This window comes from Amphibalanus amphitrite, unplaced genomic scaffold (assembly GCF_019059575.1).
Source record: "Amphibalanus amphitrite isolate SeventyFive unplaced genomic scaffold, NRLGWU_Aamphi_draft 000664F_arrow, whole genome shotgun sequence".
Classification (NCBI taxonomy): Eukaryota; Metazoa; Arthropoda; class Thecostraca; order Balanomorpha; family Balanidae; genus Amphibalanus; species Amphibalanus amphitrite.
In genome coordinates, this window is record NW_024882158.1 from 39,264 (window position 1) to 58,538 (window position 19,275).

At 46.9% G+C, this 19,275-nt stretch overlaps 1 protein-coding gene and 1 long non-coding RNA gene across 5 annotated transcripts; both read left to right on the forward strand.

Moving 5' to 3' along the window:
* Positions 1-454: 454 nt before the first annotated feature.
* LOC122364246 (kelch-like protein diablo) lies at positions 455-16,837 on the forward strand. 4 transcript variants are annotated; one of them, XM_043334447.1, is made up of 16 exons: positions 455-704; positions 1,877-2,175; positions 4,961-5,083; positions 5,870-6,034; positions 6,347-6,483; positions 8,192-8,363; positions 8,763-8,878; positions 9,190-9,271; positions 10,254-10,366; positions 10,893-11,047; positions 11,389-11,464; positions 14,013-14,113; positions 14,430-14,576; positions 14,976-15,083; positions 15,591-15,751; positions 16,552-16,837. In XM_043334447.1, exons 2-16 carry the CDS (start codon positions 1,885-1,887, stop codon positions 16,585-16,587), a joined length of 1,983 nt encoding a protein of 660 aa, XP_043190382.1. In that variant the 5' UTR covers positions 455-704; positions 1,877-1,884; the 3' UTR covers positions 16,588-16,837. The 4 variants fall into 4 exon arrangements, with proteins under 4 accessions (XP_043190382.1, XP_043190380.1, XP_043190381.1 ...); XM_043334445.1 differs by having other exon boundaries at positions 512-750; XM_043334446.1 differs by having other exon boundaries at positions 536-562.
* Positions 16,838-17,311: 474 nt separating this feature from the next.
* LOC122364247 lies at positions 17,312-18,741 on the forward strand. The gene is made up of 2 exons (XR_006253528.1): positions 17,312-17,534; positions 17,965-18,741. It is a non-coding gene; the product is annotated as an uncharacterized LOC122364247 (long non-coding RNA).
* The last annotated feature ends 534 nt before the right edge of the window (positions 18,742-19,275 follow it).

The window sequence follows — 19,275 nt, forward strand, 5'->3', positions numbered from 1 at the left end:
TAAGGTTGCCGTCAAACGGAGCATGACACCTGTGAAGTTCAAATATAATGACGTCATGAGAATTACAACTGATTATTAATTTAAACGGGTTAAACTTAAAATGTATCAATATCTGCATTCATTGCCTATTAGGTATATAAGGGAATCTTTGATGGATGATCAATATCACTTTTATTTATTTATCAGAGCTTGCAAAAATTAAAAACAAGCTATCTTTTGTTGGTTGTAACTATGGTGGCAACGAACGCAAACACGAGTTTTAAAGCTTTGTATGCATAGATACTATGCTTTTATGAAATGAACACCAAAAAATTGCCTGGTATTTGAGTTCATCTGCTCCGATTGAATAAAAACTATCATAGATAACTATTGTGAAATTCAGTGGAAGTGTAAAATACAACAAATACGTCATGGAACCAAGTATGCAAAATATCTGTGTAACTTCTATGTGTGAATGTCTCAAGTGCGCTATTCGTCATTATTTATGCTGAGAGGAAGGCATAGCCTTGAGCAAGGCTACTGGGAGGACGGGGAGGACTGGGAGTGAGGAGAGTCAGGAGCGGTTAGGAGAGTTATGTGTTGAATTGGGAAACTGCGATATTTTTGCCGCGATATTTACGAGATTTCATTCGCTTGGTTTGATTTTGCATAATTCAGGTCTTTGCCCTTTGGGTGGTGAGAAGAGCTAATCAAGGTAGTTCTAGGTACGTACCTACTGTTTATCAGATAGGTTCCTACTTCATGTTGTAAGTAAGTAGTACCTAAAAGCAGGCGTTAGTCATTACAGTTGTTTTTTCCATCCAAGAACTAGGAGAGATGCTGTAGGTTAAGTTGTAGGTGATAGGTTTTAGGTTATAGGTTGTAGGTAAGGTTTGGTTAGGTTTGAGGGCTTTTCGGGTCCCTGCAGCTAGCAGTATACCTAGATCTGTGCTGCGTGCATCATACTTGGGTGATATCCACCGTCTGGCACCGCCCACTCTCCACCGGCACGCAGAGGCCGAGCGCTGCTGTGTCGTTAAAATAACAGTTTAAATGCATTGAATTGTGGGTAACAGCAATGTACACTCGGGGACAGATTGATGTTCCACCACTCCCTACCCATCGGGCCCCCATGGCTTAGCCCTGGCTGCTGCCAGTGTTGCCTGCCCTCAGCACTGCTCAGCACTGCCTGCCAGTGCCAGTGCTGCCAGTGCTGCCACTGGCAGCAGCCAGTGCTGAGCCATGGGAGCCCAATGGGTAGGGAGTGGTGGAACATCAATCTGCCCCCGAGTGTACCACTGAAAAGAGTGATAATGATACCAAAAAACAGCATACAAACAGCTTACAATAAGAAGTATTGGACAGTAAACTTTAATCCGCGTCACTTTCGTCTCCTGCAGCACCAAATTTCCGGCTGCAGGAAAGAGAAGTATGCTTCAGTAGGTGACGTCACACAGGTGATGACGCAGTGGTGTGGACGGGACTAACGAGTGATGTAGCCCTCACTGCGCATGCATGCTGCAGCATACTGTATATTTCATTTTGGCTGTGCAGCCAAACAGCCCTTTGGTTTGGTTTGGTTTGATTAGAAAGCATCTTTGGGTATAGCGCCTCTCCTTGGTTGGAAAAAGACAAGTGTGACGCCTGCTTTACAACTACCTCTACCTACCCTTCAAAACTAATTTGAATTATGTTTTGGATGTAACCTTGTCATTACTTCAGGAATGTCAAAACTCAAACATCACAGCTAATCATTAATGTAAAAAATACTAAAGCAAATTGGTTTTTGTTTATTGAAAAAAAAATCGTTTGTTTGAATTTTGTTACTAGATTTGGTCACTTGGAATTTGAGTCCATCACAACTGCCTGTCTTCATGTGACTTCTGTTGGCCCACAGTTGTTGAGATGCTGCCCAGCCCGGGCCGTTCAGTGCGGCAGAGGCGGCACGCACAGGGCGGCGCATATGCAGCTCGTGCCGCGGGCGCTGCTGCCGCCGCACCCCTGCCCCAGTGGGACGATTGGAGTGGGAGCTTCCTCCAGCCATTCCGGCCAATCACCTGGATGTCCAACACGCTGCCGCGCCGTGCCAGCGTCTCGTCTACGCTGTGTCTCTCAGAAGGATCCCTGGAGGATTTGGAACACGATCTAGCTGCTGCCGATGAGTACAACTACAACAACATTGGACATCCAAAGGCGGTGAGTTGGTATCACGTTGAGAACTGTTCTGGGAATAGGGAAAATGGTGGGAGACAGCCCAACCTTGTGTGTATAGTTTTCATTGGTGAGGGACTGAGGTATGGCATTGGCTTCTGAGAGGGATTTAGTCAAAGGTTGTATAAAATCGATGATTGTTTTCTTTGTGTGGGGCGCACTCTTTCTCTACAGGCATAGTTTTCTGACATCTTGCCGCTTTATCATTTAGGTATGTGACGAGTACCTCCCCCTCCCCCTGGAACCCTGGAATATTGGAACCAGCATCGAACGTATAAGGGGGGGGGGGGGTCCGTTGAACCCCTTCTTGCAATTTCGCCCCTGATCGAGTTAGAGCTTCGCGGGAAAAAGAGAGCGTGCTGCCTGTGACGAGAGGAAGCCGATGATACCCAATTTTAAGGTCCTAAGTCATTGGTTGACCTTCTAGGTCAGGTCAATGACCCAAAAGTCGGGAAAATCGGGACCTGTTAGAAAGTCGTAAAGTGTGGCTGCTAAGGTTTTTCCGGTGTGCTGATCACGAATATCGTGTTAGTTTTGATCACAGATGATGTCTTTAGGCATTTAGACCAGGTCGGGTCAGGTCAGGTCAGGTCAACCAGTAGGGGTCATGACGGGTATTCATAGTAGGTACGTGTCAACCGCCTCTGGCAGCTTCGTAACATGTTACGAAGGCACCAAAGCTACTTCTTAAAGGGACCCTCCCACCTTAACATTAGTTTTGAGTTGAGATAGCCAAGTTTGCGGCCAGGCTCAGAAACCACCATTTATCCTGGTCGCAACCCCCGCAGCTTTATGGTGTTCAAGAAATTTCTTCCCTTTACTTGCAGGGTGGGACCAGCGTGGTCCCTATCTCTTAACCATTACGGGAATCTGATGACGTCATCAGGCTTTCGAACGTCCGTTAAATGTTTGACTAAAACGTTTTGTAGCACGCGGTGGTATATGCTGCTTTGCGCGCAACAAATGCCGCACTTTCAAATAAAGTCGCTAGGAACAGCGGAGATCCCAAAAAGTAAACAAAAGTAAAAGTCTAATATCTTGAAAACCGGTGAATATTTTTCGATGAAATTTGGTAGATATTCGTTTTTGCTCTTTCTGAACCGAGCGACATCACTTTCATGCCAATTCATTAACTTTTTTGAAGGTGGGAGGGTCCCTTTAAATGTTCAAATATTTTCTAAATTCGAATTCAGCTAAAAAACTAGCCTAGAAACATGTAAAACTCGAAAAAGTGAACCGAGGTCATCAAAGGTCAATGACCTGACCTGACTTTCAGGTGACCTTGACACTCACCCTAATGCATGGGAACATCATATCACATGTTTAAATGCTCGAAACCACGAAAAGACTGCAAACGCACGGCTAATGCGAGGCGACATACGCAGAATCGCGATTCCGGCCAAACATGACCTTAAGAAATATGTCACAGGTCAAAGGTCATTTGGGTCAGGATCATGACATTTTCAGGGTAGGTGTAAAATTGACCAACTCGAGGGTACTGAAAGTTTCGTCGCGATCGGCCGCTTTTTACGCGAGTTATTCGCGGAATACCGATTGGGTCCGTTGGACCCCCCCCCCTCCCTATACGGGCTAGGGTTAAAATTTGGCCAAACATATAAAGAATGGTTTTATACTTTTAACATATCTACCTACTCATTTTTATCAGTCTTTCTGTGTTATCAATTCAACTTAGCTAGCAGTTAACCGAATTTGTTTTTCGGCCTTTTAAAAATTCACGAGACCATTCTCGTCTTTTGCGGCAGAGTTGGCTTAACTAGCGCAAATCTCGTTGCTTACTGAGTTTTTTATGCTGATATGGACGATGGTTGTAGGTTTATTCCCCCTCGCTCCCCCTCCCCAGCTTGCATTTCGAGTCGCAGTGAGAATGGGCTCTGTTTAGGGAGGGTCTGTGTCCGGCCTCCTGACGATGTTGGCGAACTTTGACCCGGTGTTACCCGCGTCAGCAGTCTGTTATTCTGTGCGTCCGTCTGTCCGTCCGTCAGGTCCTCCTGTCTTTCTGATACTGGTTTGTCTCTCTGTTTATCTACACACTCTTTTACACTCTTTTTTTGTACATATATGTCTATCTATCTATCCGTCGGTCAGGCCTTGTCAGTATTGGTAAAATATACCCCGAGTCGTTCGGTGCGTTCGTACCCAAGCGGCGTCGGCAGTGTAGGAAATATGGGCGTGTATTTAGACACACTGAACTTGTTGGCTCTGAACGACGAGCTTGGCAGTCAGCACGGTTGTGTTGGGGCCTTGGGCAGCGTGAGATGCACTTGTGTGTGTGTGAGCGAGATTGATGGGAATGAAAGGAGATCAGCGCGTTACTTGTGAGATGTGGCGACAACTGATCTGGAAGGTCTCTTTCCGTTGTAGACTTCTGTTCACTAGTTTACAGGCCACAGGAGGTTGTCATTCGACTTTTTTGTTACTTGTGTATGCTGAGCCATGTCGTATTGGTATAGATAGGATGATTGCTAGTGTTTGATTCATTTGTATAATACAACTGATGCGGTACGTATCCTTCGATTTGCTGAACATAATGGCGCGTGATTTTTTTCCGTTAGATCATGCAAAAAGAATAAAAACTCAGTGGTTGGCATATATTGCGATGTATTAAATAATCAAAATTGGAATGCACTAGAATGCAAATGCAAGATGTATTTGGAAACGAATGCTTATTTGGGCACATGTTGGCTCACAGGCTCAGTCAAGACCGTTGAACCCTCTGTGCCACTGTATGACGTCATATATCGTACGGTAGGTGCTGGAGGGGCTCAATGAGCTGCGCGATGACGCCGTCTTCTGTGACGTCATCATCCGTGTCGGGGAGCAGACGTTTCCGGCGCACAAGTGTGTGCTCGCCGCCTTCAGTCCCTACTTCAAGGTGAGTGAATATGAGCTTCTACATTATCTCGTCTCCCTTTTCCGTGGCATCATTTTACTCTGAAATCTCGTTTAATTGGTGGAAATAGATATTTGTGGTGAAGGGAGGGGAATAAATGTTCGCATCGTAGCAAACGTCACTTTAGGTTCTTTTACACCACAGACTGTTGGTGCACTGGAAGATGCATTTGCTCTTTTATTTCTCCGGAATGAAAGCGTTCGGCGACTGTCGACTCTCAACCTCCACATCGATATTGTCCTAACTTCGCACTTTTACGGTGTCAACGTCGCCACTTGTCACTCTCCCACGTTTGGAACTTTGCTCTTTGGGCTCGACCGATCTGTCTGAAAACACCCACTGCACGATGAACATAGCACCTTGTCTTGTAAACGGATATCAGTGTCGAGAGTCGTCATTCTAGGTGATCGAACGAAAGTCTGTATACATATTCTAATCGCGCTTGGAACGTATCTGCATAGGCTAGTCTGGGTAGGAGTTGTCTCTTGAGGTACGCAAGGTATTCGCCCCGAACTGTATGTATCGTAAATGAATATTTTCCGCTCTGTCGGCCTATAAAATTTTCCACAATATCGTACCTTATTGCTATTAGAACTTCATTGTCTACCCAGTTTCACGATCGTACGGAATTAATTTTTTTTTTTGTCATGCTTGAAATTCGTCCATTGTGGACTGTTAGAAATTTGAGCACACTTCGAAACCTGAATTCGGAACTCTACCGTGCCTGAAATTCCGCCGCTCTAGCCTCGCTGACCCGTGTGCCCCCAGGCGATGTTCACCAGCCAGCTGAAGGAGTGTCACGACCGGGAGGTGACGCTGAAGGACATCGAACCGATCATGCTGGAGACGCTGCTGCAGTTCGCCTACACTGGCTCCGTCAGCATCACGCAGGGCAACGTGCAGAACCTGATGGCCGCCTCCAACCTGCTGCAGGTCAGGGATGATGGTCACAGTCACCCGGGGTCAGAGGGCGCGTCCTGGGGTGAGGGGTCAGAGGTACGGGGATAAGTGGTCCGCATGCTAGTAGCAAATATGATCGTCAGTCGAGGAAAATGATAGTCTTGAGAAGTTCCCTGCTTATCTGATCTTCGCTGTTCACTTTGCTTCACTGTCGATGATGTATTTTATCTACGGGGATATCCGTAAACAAGCATTGTGGTCGGTTAGACGATTATACAGATCGGGTCAAACTAGTGTCACCTAACGGCCGTGTCCGGTAACTTAGCTTCCATTTTCGTCCGCCAGGTGCTGTCTGTTCGCGACGCGTGCTCGCTGTTTATGGAAAAACACATGGATGCGTCCAACTGTTTGGGAATCCACTGTTTCGCCGAGACGATGAACTGCGAGCGACTGCAGAGACTCGCCAAGGAGTTTGCGCTCAGGTGGGCGGATGAACCGAGTGGAGAAGGACGTAACAGTTCGAGAGGGAACGACGTTTCCCTACAGAACAGTCTTGTACCACGTGAATTATATCGTAGCTTAGGTTAATCGAGCCGTTTAAAACGTGTTTTTTTCAGAGGATCTCCAACACCATAGAGGGTTGTCTTTCAGCCCATAGTGCTCATCGCTTTATTATGACGACAATTTATTGCAACGGTAATGCCCCGGTTTGGGTGAGCTACGCTAAGCAGTTTGTAGCTTGACTTTGGAAGCTCGAATTGATATGTTGACGTATTTGAGGTCCTTTTTTATAAATTTAGCTCGAATGTTTGAATGGACGGATTGACAGAGCCGGAGCCCACGCTAAAGGCCGCCCCACACTGGACCTCGCATGCGGGTTGCGGGTTTGCGGGTTTTCAGTTTGCGGGCATAATATTAATTCATAGAGTGATTAGACCGTTCCCTTATGGTAACTTTATGAATGCAGTGAAGCCGGTACACCTTCAGAAACTTACATATAGTCGCACTACCAGCGCAACGAACCAAAATTCGACTCCAACGAAAAACCCGCAAACCTCGCAGAACTCGCAGACCTCGCAGCGAGGAAAATCGAAAGTTGACTCAAAACCAACTTTTGGAATGCGATGCAAGGTAGCTCGCAAGCTAAAAACATGCAGACTCACTTGGCAGATGGTAGTGTGGGTCACTCAGCATATATTGTATAATTAAATTTTGAAGAAACCCGAAAATTCAAAAACCCGCAACCCGCATGCGAGTTTCAGTGTGGGGCGGCCTTAAGCAGAGCTTGTTGCGTAGACCCCGACCCCTACCGTCCGATCGCGCAATTCCGGGCAACGGGAGAATTTAGATGCCAAAGTTTAACGTGCCCTTCAAAGCCGGACACGGCCTGTCCCACTCAACCAGGGTTGTGCTCGACTCAAAAAAATTTGCCGACTCGACTCATCATTCAACTTCAGAAAGCCCTGACTCAACTCTGACTCAAACAAGGAGCTGATTTTTTCCTTTGACTTGACTCATGACTCAAGCGGTTCAATGAAAATATGAGTCGACTCAAACTTGACTCAAATTTTATGTTGAGTCAAGTGAGTTGACTCAAAATTGACTCAGATAAAAAAGTTGTTGAGCGGGGGGAGGGGTGAATAAAATCCGGCAGCAGGGCCAGGGCTAAGTTGTTAAGTAGGGGGGGGGGGAGGGGGAATGAAAAGCTTTTATATATATATATATATATATATATATATATATATATATATATATATATATATATATATATATATATATATATATATATATATATATATATATTGTTTGTGTTTATGTAAAGTTGAGTCAGCTGACTCATGTTCCTAAATGTTTGACTCAACTCAATGTCAAAAGCTATTTTACTGACTCAACTCTGACTCAACTCAACGCCTTAATATTTTTGTCCGACTCAACTCTGACTCAACTCAACAGCTCAATATTTTATCCGACTCGACTCAAATCTGACTCATTTGAATCAGAGTTGAGTCAAATTTCTGACTCGACTCATGAGTCAAGCACAACCCTGCACTCAACTGACTTCAACTTATCATCAAGATTTGACTGTGGCTTGTCAGTGGCCCTGTGTAGAGGCTATCACAGCTGCACAGCCAGCTAGCTTCCACATCAGCCCCGGTGTATCACACAGTCCTGCCCCCCCCCCGCTTTCAGCAATTTCCCGGACGTCTCGTCTCACGAGGAGTTTCTGAACCTGTCGCTGCCCAAGGTGGTCGAATTCGTCTCCTCCGACGAGCTGCAGGTGGCGCGAGAGGAGGACGTATTTACGGCCGTTTTAAACTGGTTCAACCATCAGCCGGACGCGAGGAAGGAGGGATTTTATAAGGTGGGCCCGCGGTCGAGAGAGGAGTTGTGAGAAGCTAGGTGACGCTGGTTCACGGGCGTGGGATAAGGTGTGGAAAAATTAGATAAATTGAATGGGAAGAATTTGAACGCGATTGAGAACAGTTTGCTCTAAAAGAAATACAGAATGTATGAGGGTTAAAACCATTGCTCTTGATGATTTCAATTTGTCCTCATTGCAGCCTTTGTCGAGTGAGAAAGGTTACACATGTCCTAGATTAATGATATTAATACCAACCAGCTACCGAAATGCGCTTTAAGTTTCTGCCAATTAGGTTAAGTACCTATTATTATATTGTGTCTTTTCCTTAGCTTTTCCACTAGCTTACATGTTTACCTCGGCTCTCAGTAGCATGTGTTGTACATTCTGTGTGTTGGCCAGGTTCTGGAGAACGTCCGCCTACCGCTGTTGTCGCCGTACTTCCTTCACGACTGCGTCTCCAAACAGAAGGTGGTACGAACGTCGCCAGAGTGTCAGACACTGCTCGAGGAGGCCAGGTACGTCTGTGGCTGTCAACGGCTGGAATGTGTATTTTTATCTGTGTAATGCGGACGTGTGCGACTTTGAAGTCGTTCCGGAGTCTGCAGGCCGCGCCGCAGCACGCCCATGCGGCTTGTTACTGATCTTCACGTGCTTCTTGATTCCTGTAAAATTTGAATTATAAAACCAAAGTATCATGATCGTAATCATCAACTCCATCATCACCATGATCTTACCTTTTCAATACCGTCTTCGTAGACGAATTAATAAGAATATATCACTTCACATTGACATGACCTCTGTGCACGTTTTCTGTCTCTGTTCTCAGGCTATATCACTTACTGCCGGACCGTCGGGGAGACATGCAGGGGGCCAGGACACGGCCCCGGAAAAACGCCGAACTCGTGGATGTGAGTTATAGGGGTCTGTTGTGCAGGTGGAGTAGAGTTGAGTTAGTGAAATGGTTTCGTTAAGCAGGCTAGATTACACTGATTGTGTCCCAGTTTTGCATATGCATTAATTTTCATCGATGAAGCCTAGATTAGTGATGGTCAAGCCTGACTTTATTCACGTCAATCCATTATGTGCTCAAATTTGTTGCTATTTCTGACTGTTTCATTGCCTAACTTTGCATCTTAAACCCGATCTATCCCCATTTACTGCCTGCTTCTACTCGCAATACCCGCCTATACGTCCTGTGTCAATCTCTACTATGAACGTCAAACCGCTTGAGACCCCACTTTTTTGCGATAATTTTTAAATGCGTCAACATTCGTTGACAATATTCTGGCAATGTATGTTTCAGAACCTGCCGAAACTTTTATTACTAAGGTATTTTGACGCCAAACGATTATGGAAGGTACTTCTCATTCACTCGTAATGCTAAGGTCAATTCAGGCCCGGGCAGAGGCTTGCGCTCGGCCACACTCGAGCCCCGCCACCAGCGCCATCTGCTCTAAATGCCATCTACCAGCGCCCGCTACCGCTACCAGCTACCGACCACCATCAAGCCTGAATGGAGCGAGGGACGCGAGTGACCGGTCGCCGGGCAAGGAGCGCCGGAGGGGTAGGGCGGAGCTTAGCGCTGACGTCATTACGTGGCTCCGCCCCATGAGCGCGTAGCCTCTACCCAAACAGCAGATTCGTTCCGTGAAATTTAACATTACGAGTGAATGAGAAGTACCTTTCATACTCGTTCGGCGTCAAAATACCTTAGTAATAAAAGTTTCGGCAGGTTCTGAAACACACATTGCCAGAATATTGTCAACGAGAGTTGACGCATTTTAAAATAATCGCAAAAAAGTGGGGTCTCAAGCGGTTTGACGTCCATAGTAGGTGATAGTGTGTTTTTATTTGTCACAATATCCGACTTTGCTCGTACCCATCCCTCAGGTGATTGTGTGCGCGGGAGGCGAGGATGACCGTGTGGTTCTCCGCTGCATGGAGGGATTCAACCCGGCTGACGGACAGTGGGCCTCACTGGGTAACCTGCCGTTCGCTGTCAGGTCAGTGGGAGTTCCAACCATCTGTCCTGACCCGGCCGAACGTCCTGACCTCACCAAGTTTTGTGTGGACATTGGCGAGATTTTACATGACAAACGGACGGTGGGCCTCGCTTGGAAACCTAGGTACCGTTCGCAGTCAGGGTTGTTAGTCTGTCAGTAAACGTAACGAACGTGACATTACGCGTCTCGTTCATCGCATGGAATCGGCTCTGTGCACTTTGTTTCAGTGGTTCGGCCAAAACCAGATTAAAATTAAATCGAGCAAAAGTCATCTGGATCGTTGATCGAACCCCGCCCCTCACGTCACCGTTTATCATCTTAGGTATCGCGGTGGTTACGGACTCCCTGAATGATAAGTCCCTGATTATCCGATTCTGTGATTTTTCTTAATCTCATTTCTCGTCTACCTACCGCGGTGTCTTACAATAAGCTCGGCGAAGGACTGGTAAGATCCTCTGACTCCCTCCCCATTCCCTTCCATTTCTTACAGTAAGCTCAACTCCCCCTCCCCGTCCGTTTCTTACAGTAAGCACGGCGCCGTGGTGACGGGTAAGAACGTGCTCTATTTCGCCGGCGGCGAGTTTCCAGACGGTAACGCCAGTAACCGGCTGCTGCGGTTCGACCCGCAGCTCAACAAGTGGGAGGAAATGGCCAGCATGGCGTTCGCCCGATCAGAACTAGGTGGGTGGTATTAGCACGAAAAAATCACCACTTGTCTTCTGAGTAATCGAATAGAAGTCAGTGGCAACGAATGTACGCGGTCTGATTTTGAACATTTGCACCTGCATGCCATTTTTTAATGGGTACTCATCATTAGAAATAAAAATATTGATGTTAATGATTTACCGTGTTCCTTACATCAGTTTTGCAAAGACGGATCTGGCGATGTTGGCCGCATTTTGTTAATATTGGATAGGTAAAAAATGATTTTCTTTGTGCCATCCCACATCTCTTTTGGATGAGTTCCGGTACTGAATGCATGAAATGGATTATGATGTTGATATATGTCCGGTGCCTGGCAGGTCTAGCCGTGTTGGACGGTTTCCTGTACGCGGCAGGCGGCTGGGACGGATCAGCACGGCTTGACTCCGTCGAAAGGTGATATACGATTCGGGGGACATAGATGTTGTGGAACTTCACGAAGTGCCTAGTTGTCTGCCGTCCAAAGCCAAAACACCGTATGGGCCATTTTTCCGAAATATGGTTTTTGATACCAGGACAATCTATTTTTGACGCTGCGTTTAGCTGTACCATTTATAGTTTTGTATCAAAAATATATTTTTTATTATATTCGATAAGGTATTATGGCTTTTGTGGATAAACCATGATTTAGCTACTTGGTGCCACCAAAATGCCGTATGGAGTGTGATTGTGAAATTCATCAGTTGTTTCAAGTCGTCAACTCATGCCAAAACACCGTATCACAGCGATGTGGTCTTTTGGCCTTGGCGGACGCTGAACCTATGCCACTTCATGCCACCGTTTCACGTGCGATGCGGTCTTCTGGCTTTGATTTCGAACGAGATTTCCGACAAAACCAGTGACAAAAACACCGTATTGACTGATATGCGGTATTTTGGCATAGGTTGGTGTCGGTAAATCCCCATCACCTTGAGATACACTCTTTTGGCACGAATGATTCAACGTGTTTCGGAAATAAGCTACCCAATATGAAATTCATGACAAAATTGACGGCGAGAATAATAACGACACAATTTTTAGAGGAATAATATTTAAAGATGTAAGCCGTTAGAGCAATTAACCTGCCACACTATCACGTGGGCGAAGTGGCTCAGATCGAGGCTGCTCTGAATGCAGCAAACAGGCGGTCCACCTCACTTCAGGCAAGGAAGCCAGTGGCGAATATCGAAGAGAGGCCGATCGTGATTGGGCTGACGACGGGGTGACGGTGACGGTGTCATTATGATGAAAGAGGTGATGATACATACGATTAGGTCTGGCCATGCTCCTTCGTCCCTGGCTTACGTGTCTTCAACTGAACAGCGTGGCAATGCCCGAGAACACCCGCAGCGTCAGAAAGGACTGTTATCATGTGGTGTCCGTTTGCATCGTCTGGGAGTGGGAGGTGTAGCCGGACGTTGAACTGGTGGAGGTATCTGGTATTTACTTTTTGCTTGCAACTTGGGTCTTTCACACAGTCCAAAAGTGGCCGCTGATGGATGCTGTTCAGTGTTCAGTGTGCAATCGAACCACCTCACAATCCAGACTGACGCTAAAGTCGATCTAACCTGAAAACACCGGCATGAATGCCGATGTCTTAGCCGTGCCAGGTAAGTTAACTCAAAACCGAATCAGAAATCAGTTGGTTTCGGTACCTGTGAAAGCGGCCAGTGAACGCTTGAATATGCGTGGAACTCAAGACTGTCCTATAACTAGAAGATGGCAAAACTTCCGTTGCTTCATTTAACTATTTTTAGCACCGTCTTCTTATTGTAGCCAATTTGTAGAAAAGCCCGATGTACGCATCAAACGTTCGCCCCCTCGGCTTGTCTTCAGTCTCCGACTCTCCGTCATCAAACACATTCCGCTCTCCCCTTTGTAGACTGGGTGAAAGTCCCAAGTTTCAAGCAAAAAAGTGATGCAGCCACGTCCAGATATCTCCACCAGTTCCACGTCCGGCTACACCCGTCGTCCCAGACGATGCAAACGGACACCACATGATAACAGTCCTTTCTGACGCTGCGGGTGTTCTCGGGCATTGCCACGCTGTTCAGTTGAAGACACGTAAGCCAGGGACGAAGGAGCATGACCAGACCTAATCGTATGTATCATCACCTCTTTCATCATAATGACACCGTCACCGTCACTCCGTCGTCAGCCCAATCACGATCGGCCTCTCTTCGATATTCGCCACTGGCTTCCTTGCCTAAAGTGAGGTGGGCCGTCTGTTTGCTGCATTCAAAGTAGCTTCGATCTTATTTACTTTGCCCACGTGATAGTCTGGCAGGTATTGCTGAAATGCTTTTGACCCTAGAACATTCCCCTAATTATTCGTGAATTTTGTCGCCAACTCCATATAGACCCGCCTATTTCCTACACATGATGCAGCATCGATGATTCCGAATGCTGGCAATTGTCGATGGATCATTCCATCATGTAAACTGTATGCTTCAACTTTACCGTAACTTGGAGGTCATCCAAGCCAAAACACCGTATTGGGGCATAAAACGCGATACGGTGTTTTTGCTTCGCGAAAAGGCACGAAATTTACATACAAACCAAGCCAAAACACCATATCGAATGCTAAGTAAAATGATAATGATTACTATGAAATTTGAATAAATGTATCAATTCTGCAAGATCAGACAATTCTAATGGTCTTTTTCCTATCACGGAATGTTGATTCCTTCACATAGAAATCACACCTCAAAGTAAGAAAGCTTAAAATCGTTCTCCTGTAAAATTTGAAAAACCTGGGATGCGGTGTTTTGGCTTTGGACGGCAGTTGTGTGTTTTACAATAAAATGTATTGTAAGTTGTGGAGCTTATAAAAAGTGGAATGTTCTCTTTTATAGACCTGCAGCTTCTAAACCATTAGAACGGGTAATTCCAAGTGGCCAACCAATCATGTGCTGTGCTTTATTTCGACTGATCAATATTATCAACACATTCTCTCCGCCATCAGGTACAACACGGAGACCAACTCGTGGGAGCAGCTGCCGCCGCTGAAGGTCGGGATCACGTCTGCCGCCGTGGCAGCCCACGACGGCTTCTTCTACGTAGCAGGTGAGGCTGAATTACCGTTGAATCAGCCCGTCAAGGACTCACTGATGGGTGCCGGATTTCTATATGTGGTGTAGTCATACTGTATGGTGGCATTTTTTTATCCATTTCTCTTTTCCGCTTTCTTGCTCCCTCTCCCTCTCCTGGCCCCTTAATCCTGACCAATCTCTCTTTCTTTACAATTTTTCCCACTTCCTGCCTCCTTTTATGTGTATTTTCCTTAGTAACTTACATCTCCTATCTTGACTTTTCTTCTCATCGTTTATCCGTTTATATTTCTCTATCCCATACCCCTCACACCCCCCTCTCGCCCTATCAGGCGGCGCGATCGGTGAGGATGGGGACGGCATCACCTGTGTCCAGCGGTTCGACCCGCGCACACACACCTGGGCAGAGCTGGCGCCCATGCTCATTCCCCGCAGCGGATCCGCCGCCTGTGTGCTCGACGGAAAAATCTACATCATCGGTAAGTTTAGAGGGGGAACTGGTGCTTGAAGAGGTGCTCATGTATGATACAAATATTGATGGTTATTTCGGCGATGAAGGAAAGCGACGATGAAGAAATCCTTTGGTCTCATCAGAATGAATGTTTCATCTGGTCTATGATGCATCCAAATTGTGACAGTACAAGACATTTGTGTTAATCTGGTGTGACAGGTCTAAATACGTCATTGGCCTTAACCTAACGTTAGACCTGCCGATAAATGTGTTTTACTGTATTTTGGTTGCACATCTTTTAGAGATTGATAAGCAAGATGAAATCCTCATAAATGTTTCTTCGTGAAGAATACTTAGCCAGCCAGTGTATCAAATATAGTGTTCTCTAAAACGTCTGACCGTGCTCCCGTGTTCCTCTGTGTTCCAGGCGGGTGGCACGGCGCTACGGAGAACACCAACAAGGTGGAGTGCTACGACATACACAAGAACCAGTGGAACCCGTGCTCGCCAATGAGGGCGTGTCGCTACCAGCCCGGTACGTGGTCTGTCTGTATCTCGCAAAGCTTCGTCCAACATCGTCGCTTAGCTATTGTGCAAAAAGTAAATAAAAAGTTAACACCCACTAAAGGCGCCAGGGCACAGCATATATTTGGCTGTGGAATAGCGTATGTGCGAAAAAGGAACCTTTCTCTATCAGTGTTTATGTCAAATGTATTACCTACTAGCTTCTTGCTCAGCCTAAGTAGTCGTAATTGTTTCCTCCCTCAGTGTCATATTTTTTAACTTTGTCCCGTCACCTTCCTGTGTAAAAGTATCCTCGGCAGTCTTTTTTTCCTGCCTAAAATGTCTAACCTAGTTTCATCACTCATCACATTACTAAGCCCCCACCCATCGAGCTCGATTCCAACCCCTATGTCTGACATCGCCACCCCCCCCCCCGTCCATTATGTCTATCCTGTGTATTTTCTCATACATTTGTCACCCCTCTCCCCTCCTCCCCGGTATCTGACGCCGCCCCCCCCCCCGTCCCTCCCACCGCCAGGAGCCGCCGTGATGAACGGTCACATCTACGTACTAGGCGGCGAGGAGGGCTGGGACCTGTACCACAAGAGCGTGGAGCGCTACACGCCTTCCACCGACCGCTGGGAGGACGCCACTGAGATGGGCACGCCGCGATCCTGGCTGACCTGCAACGCCCTGCAGGTCAGTGACACGGAGGGGGCGAGGGGGCGGGGATGATGGGTCGCCTCACGGGTCAGGGAATTGACCTGCAACGCCCTCCAGGTCAAACGGAGGCGGCGAGGGGTCAGGAATGATGGTCGGGGGACTGTCGTGTGTCCTTCTGGAGGTCGGACATACGGGTCAGGGGTCATTGAAGACGGAAATGAGTCATACAGGGCGAATCAACTATTGTGATCAATGGAGGATAAAGCATGCTTGGTGGGTCGAGGACGGCAGAGGATGCGCGTGTTCTCTGATTCTGACAAGGGGGTCAGAGGACTCCATGTGCCGACCTCCAGCTCAGATCGGCGGCTGATGGGTCACGGGCTCACTGACGGTCGACGGATAAATTAGAGGTCACGGTATTGACCTGTACCGCCCTGCAGGTCAGACATGGGTCAAACTTTCACGTGCGGTAGTTGAGATCACTTGTCTGTAATGTTCAGGAGGTCAGATAGAAGCTGGGACAGGAGGTCACGGATGATAGGTCAGCTGGAATCAGTGACTGGCCTGTACCGGTCTTGTGCTCGTATGTACCGGATCACTACAGGCACAGACAGGCCTGACTGTGAGTCGGTGGGAAGAGGAGCTGAGTTGACCCAGTCATTTGTTTCAATCTGTACGAATTCTAAGTCGCAAAACGTTATATCGCAAAGGCGTCAAATGAGTAATGTATTTTATAGTCAGAAGCTGTGTTTTCGTATTTATGGAATCTTCAGCGCTGTAGACTATGGTCTAACGTACTTTCAGCGTGACTAACAATGTCCCGTGTGATTTTTCAGGTCCGAAAATCGCTGCTGATGAAAGACAGGCGGTGATGCTGAAGACGGACGGCTAGTTCAGAGGCAGGTTCACCCTCTCCTTCACGTCTACAGAGGATGGACGGAGAGACATTCCATTGAGCCCAGATTCACCTTTTATAGAGCGGGGAGCTCACATGATATTGCCGGGCATAAGTCGGCCCTATGTATTGTTCTGCTGTTATGTTGCCCTCTAAATGTTGCGTTATAGTGCTGTGCAGTTACCAGATTGTATGTGTTTTATAAACAATAAATGTATACGCTCGTTGGTACGACTTTCCCGGATGAAGTGTGGTGCGTGGATAGGACGGATTAGTGGTGTATATAAAAACATTACTGGTGCCATTAAAATGTTGAAGTTTTAGCCTGTTTGATACCGCAAGTCAACTTACAAATCAACGGGGCAAATTATGCAGACAAATCCAAATGTTTGAGGCACACCCTCATTAAATAAAAAAATCACCGAAGGATATCGGCCTAATTTCTACGCATGGGGTAGATCATTTTGTAAGAAGCGAAGTGGTCCGATCATTACGCAAGTGAGCGTAAAATCCACTGAGTGAAATCCGTTACCCTCGTCAATGTTTATTTGATCGTTGCGCACGCGTATCTTGTGCTTTCCGATGGACGAGACGTGTAAGTAAACTGTAAACATGCGCCACCGTACTCTCCATGGTGGAATTACCGACCAAGGCACTGCGAAGACGCTTCACAAATATATAAACAGTCCTGTGCGACCCTCAGTCACTTAAGATTTGCATACCGTCCGCTCAACATAGTCGGCTGGGGAGACAGCACAGTTTTATCGAGCACTGGCATCGTCAGTGATAGAGTCTACCGCGGCTGGTCGGTTTGGAGAGTTAAACGTGTGTGCCACTAGTTCCCAATAAGGTCTTCGGTCTCCCTATTGGAAGCAGTGGAGAGATTTGACACATCCTCTCCGTGATAAGTCAACGTCTACACAGGTTAGTGGAGACATAGCGTAAGGGGGCATCACTGATTATCTACCCGAGTTGTAAAGTGTTCTTGAGCTTGGAAGTGTGGGTCGGTAAGGGGACCCACGTTTGCCTTCCACAAAGGGAAAGCGAATCGTCAAATAGTTTCGGCCGAGAAGTTAGCGCAGATGGTGAAAGCTGCTATGCCTGGATTCGAAAATGACCTTAGTAACCTGACCTGACTAGAATTTATCACAATGTGTACCTAAACGTAATTAGATACAGATACTTGATTTTGCCCCTTCCAGAGCCGTTTTACGCAATTCACGAACTAAGCTTTTTATTCGTAAGGCGAGTGAAATTTCGAGGTAGCTTAGCATGCGTAATGTGTATTGCGTTTTAAATGCATGCCAAAGGGAACTTTTCGTTTGATGACTGATACATTTTTCCCTCTTTTCAGGCTTTCTTCTACTACTCGGCATGATGCAGCAGTCGCTTCTGGTCTACACGATGGCTGTGGCCCTGACCTCGGCTGTGACCTCGGCGGCGCCTCGGGGCATTTACGGTCGTGCGCCACCTCTGCGCACGGCAAACAGCGCAGTTGATCGGACCACAGCTAAAGGGACCACCCCGCCCTTCAATCGCCTTGGAGTGCGGGTACCGCAGCTGGCCATAAAACAACAAACGAAAGACGCCTCAGGCAAGAATTACGATGCTAATCCGAGACTTCGTGTTCCGATCCTGGCTAACTTTGATGATGTCATTAGAATCAAGTCCGGCGCTTCTGAGCCGGCTAGGGGTGGTCATTTAGGACCTCGGGCTCCCCTACTGACGGCAGTTCCTGATGATGACGTCAGTCATGACGTCACTGGTTCCAATGGTGGTTATAGAATGGGACTTCGTGTGCCGAAACTTGCTGTGTGAATATTTGTAATTCAATCCGTATGTGATCTTGTAGATAAGTGGCGTTTTATAAACGCTCGTGAGTGACAACATTTGAACGTCTAGTCGCTCCGTAGCCTTATTGTTACTTTTTATGTGACGTCATCACACGTGTTTCCTACCGTTACAGCTGAGCATATGCTGCGGTCGATTAGCTTTAAATGTTAGTTATGTCAAGAGTCAATGTTTTATGCAAATGTCGAATTCTTTAATTTTGTTTGCCAGGCTGAGCGTCTTGAGTGTGCGCATTGTTTATGGATCTACGTTGTATTATAAACTATTTATTGTAAAATTATATTAGTCGATGCTTCGCACTGATAACTTGCTTCAATACGTGTTCATGGATATTTTTATTACGGAGCGAGCGAAGCGAGCGGAGTCTTACGTAGAATAACGGAAATTTCTGAGTATGAGCGGCCGGCCGGCCGGCCGGCCGTGGTCACGATTCTGCGACGCTTATATCTCAGCAACCACTTGACCGATTTACATGCGGTAATTTTTGTAGGGTAGCTTCATTCCTTCTACCAAGTATTGGACTATTCCCGATGCATGTGGGTGACCCCTTATGCACGTGCCACGTGCAAAACGAAGAGGTGTCACTTTTGTAATAGTTGCAATATCTCGGTAACTACTGGGCCGATTGCGCTGAAAGTTGGCATGTAGGTAGGCACCCACTAGGCAATGCATATCCATGTGCCAGAGTTGGGGTGCTGCTGCACGTGCGCACGTGCAGGGGTCGATTCCAGATCTCGAGAACGGCTGGACCGATTGCGCTCAAATTTGGCACACGGTTACGGAGCAGTTAGAAGGGTGCCGTGCACAAGTCAGT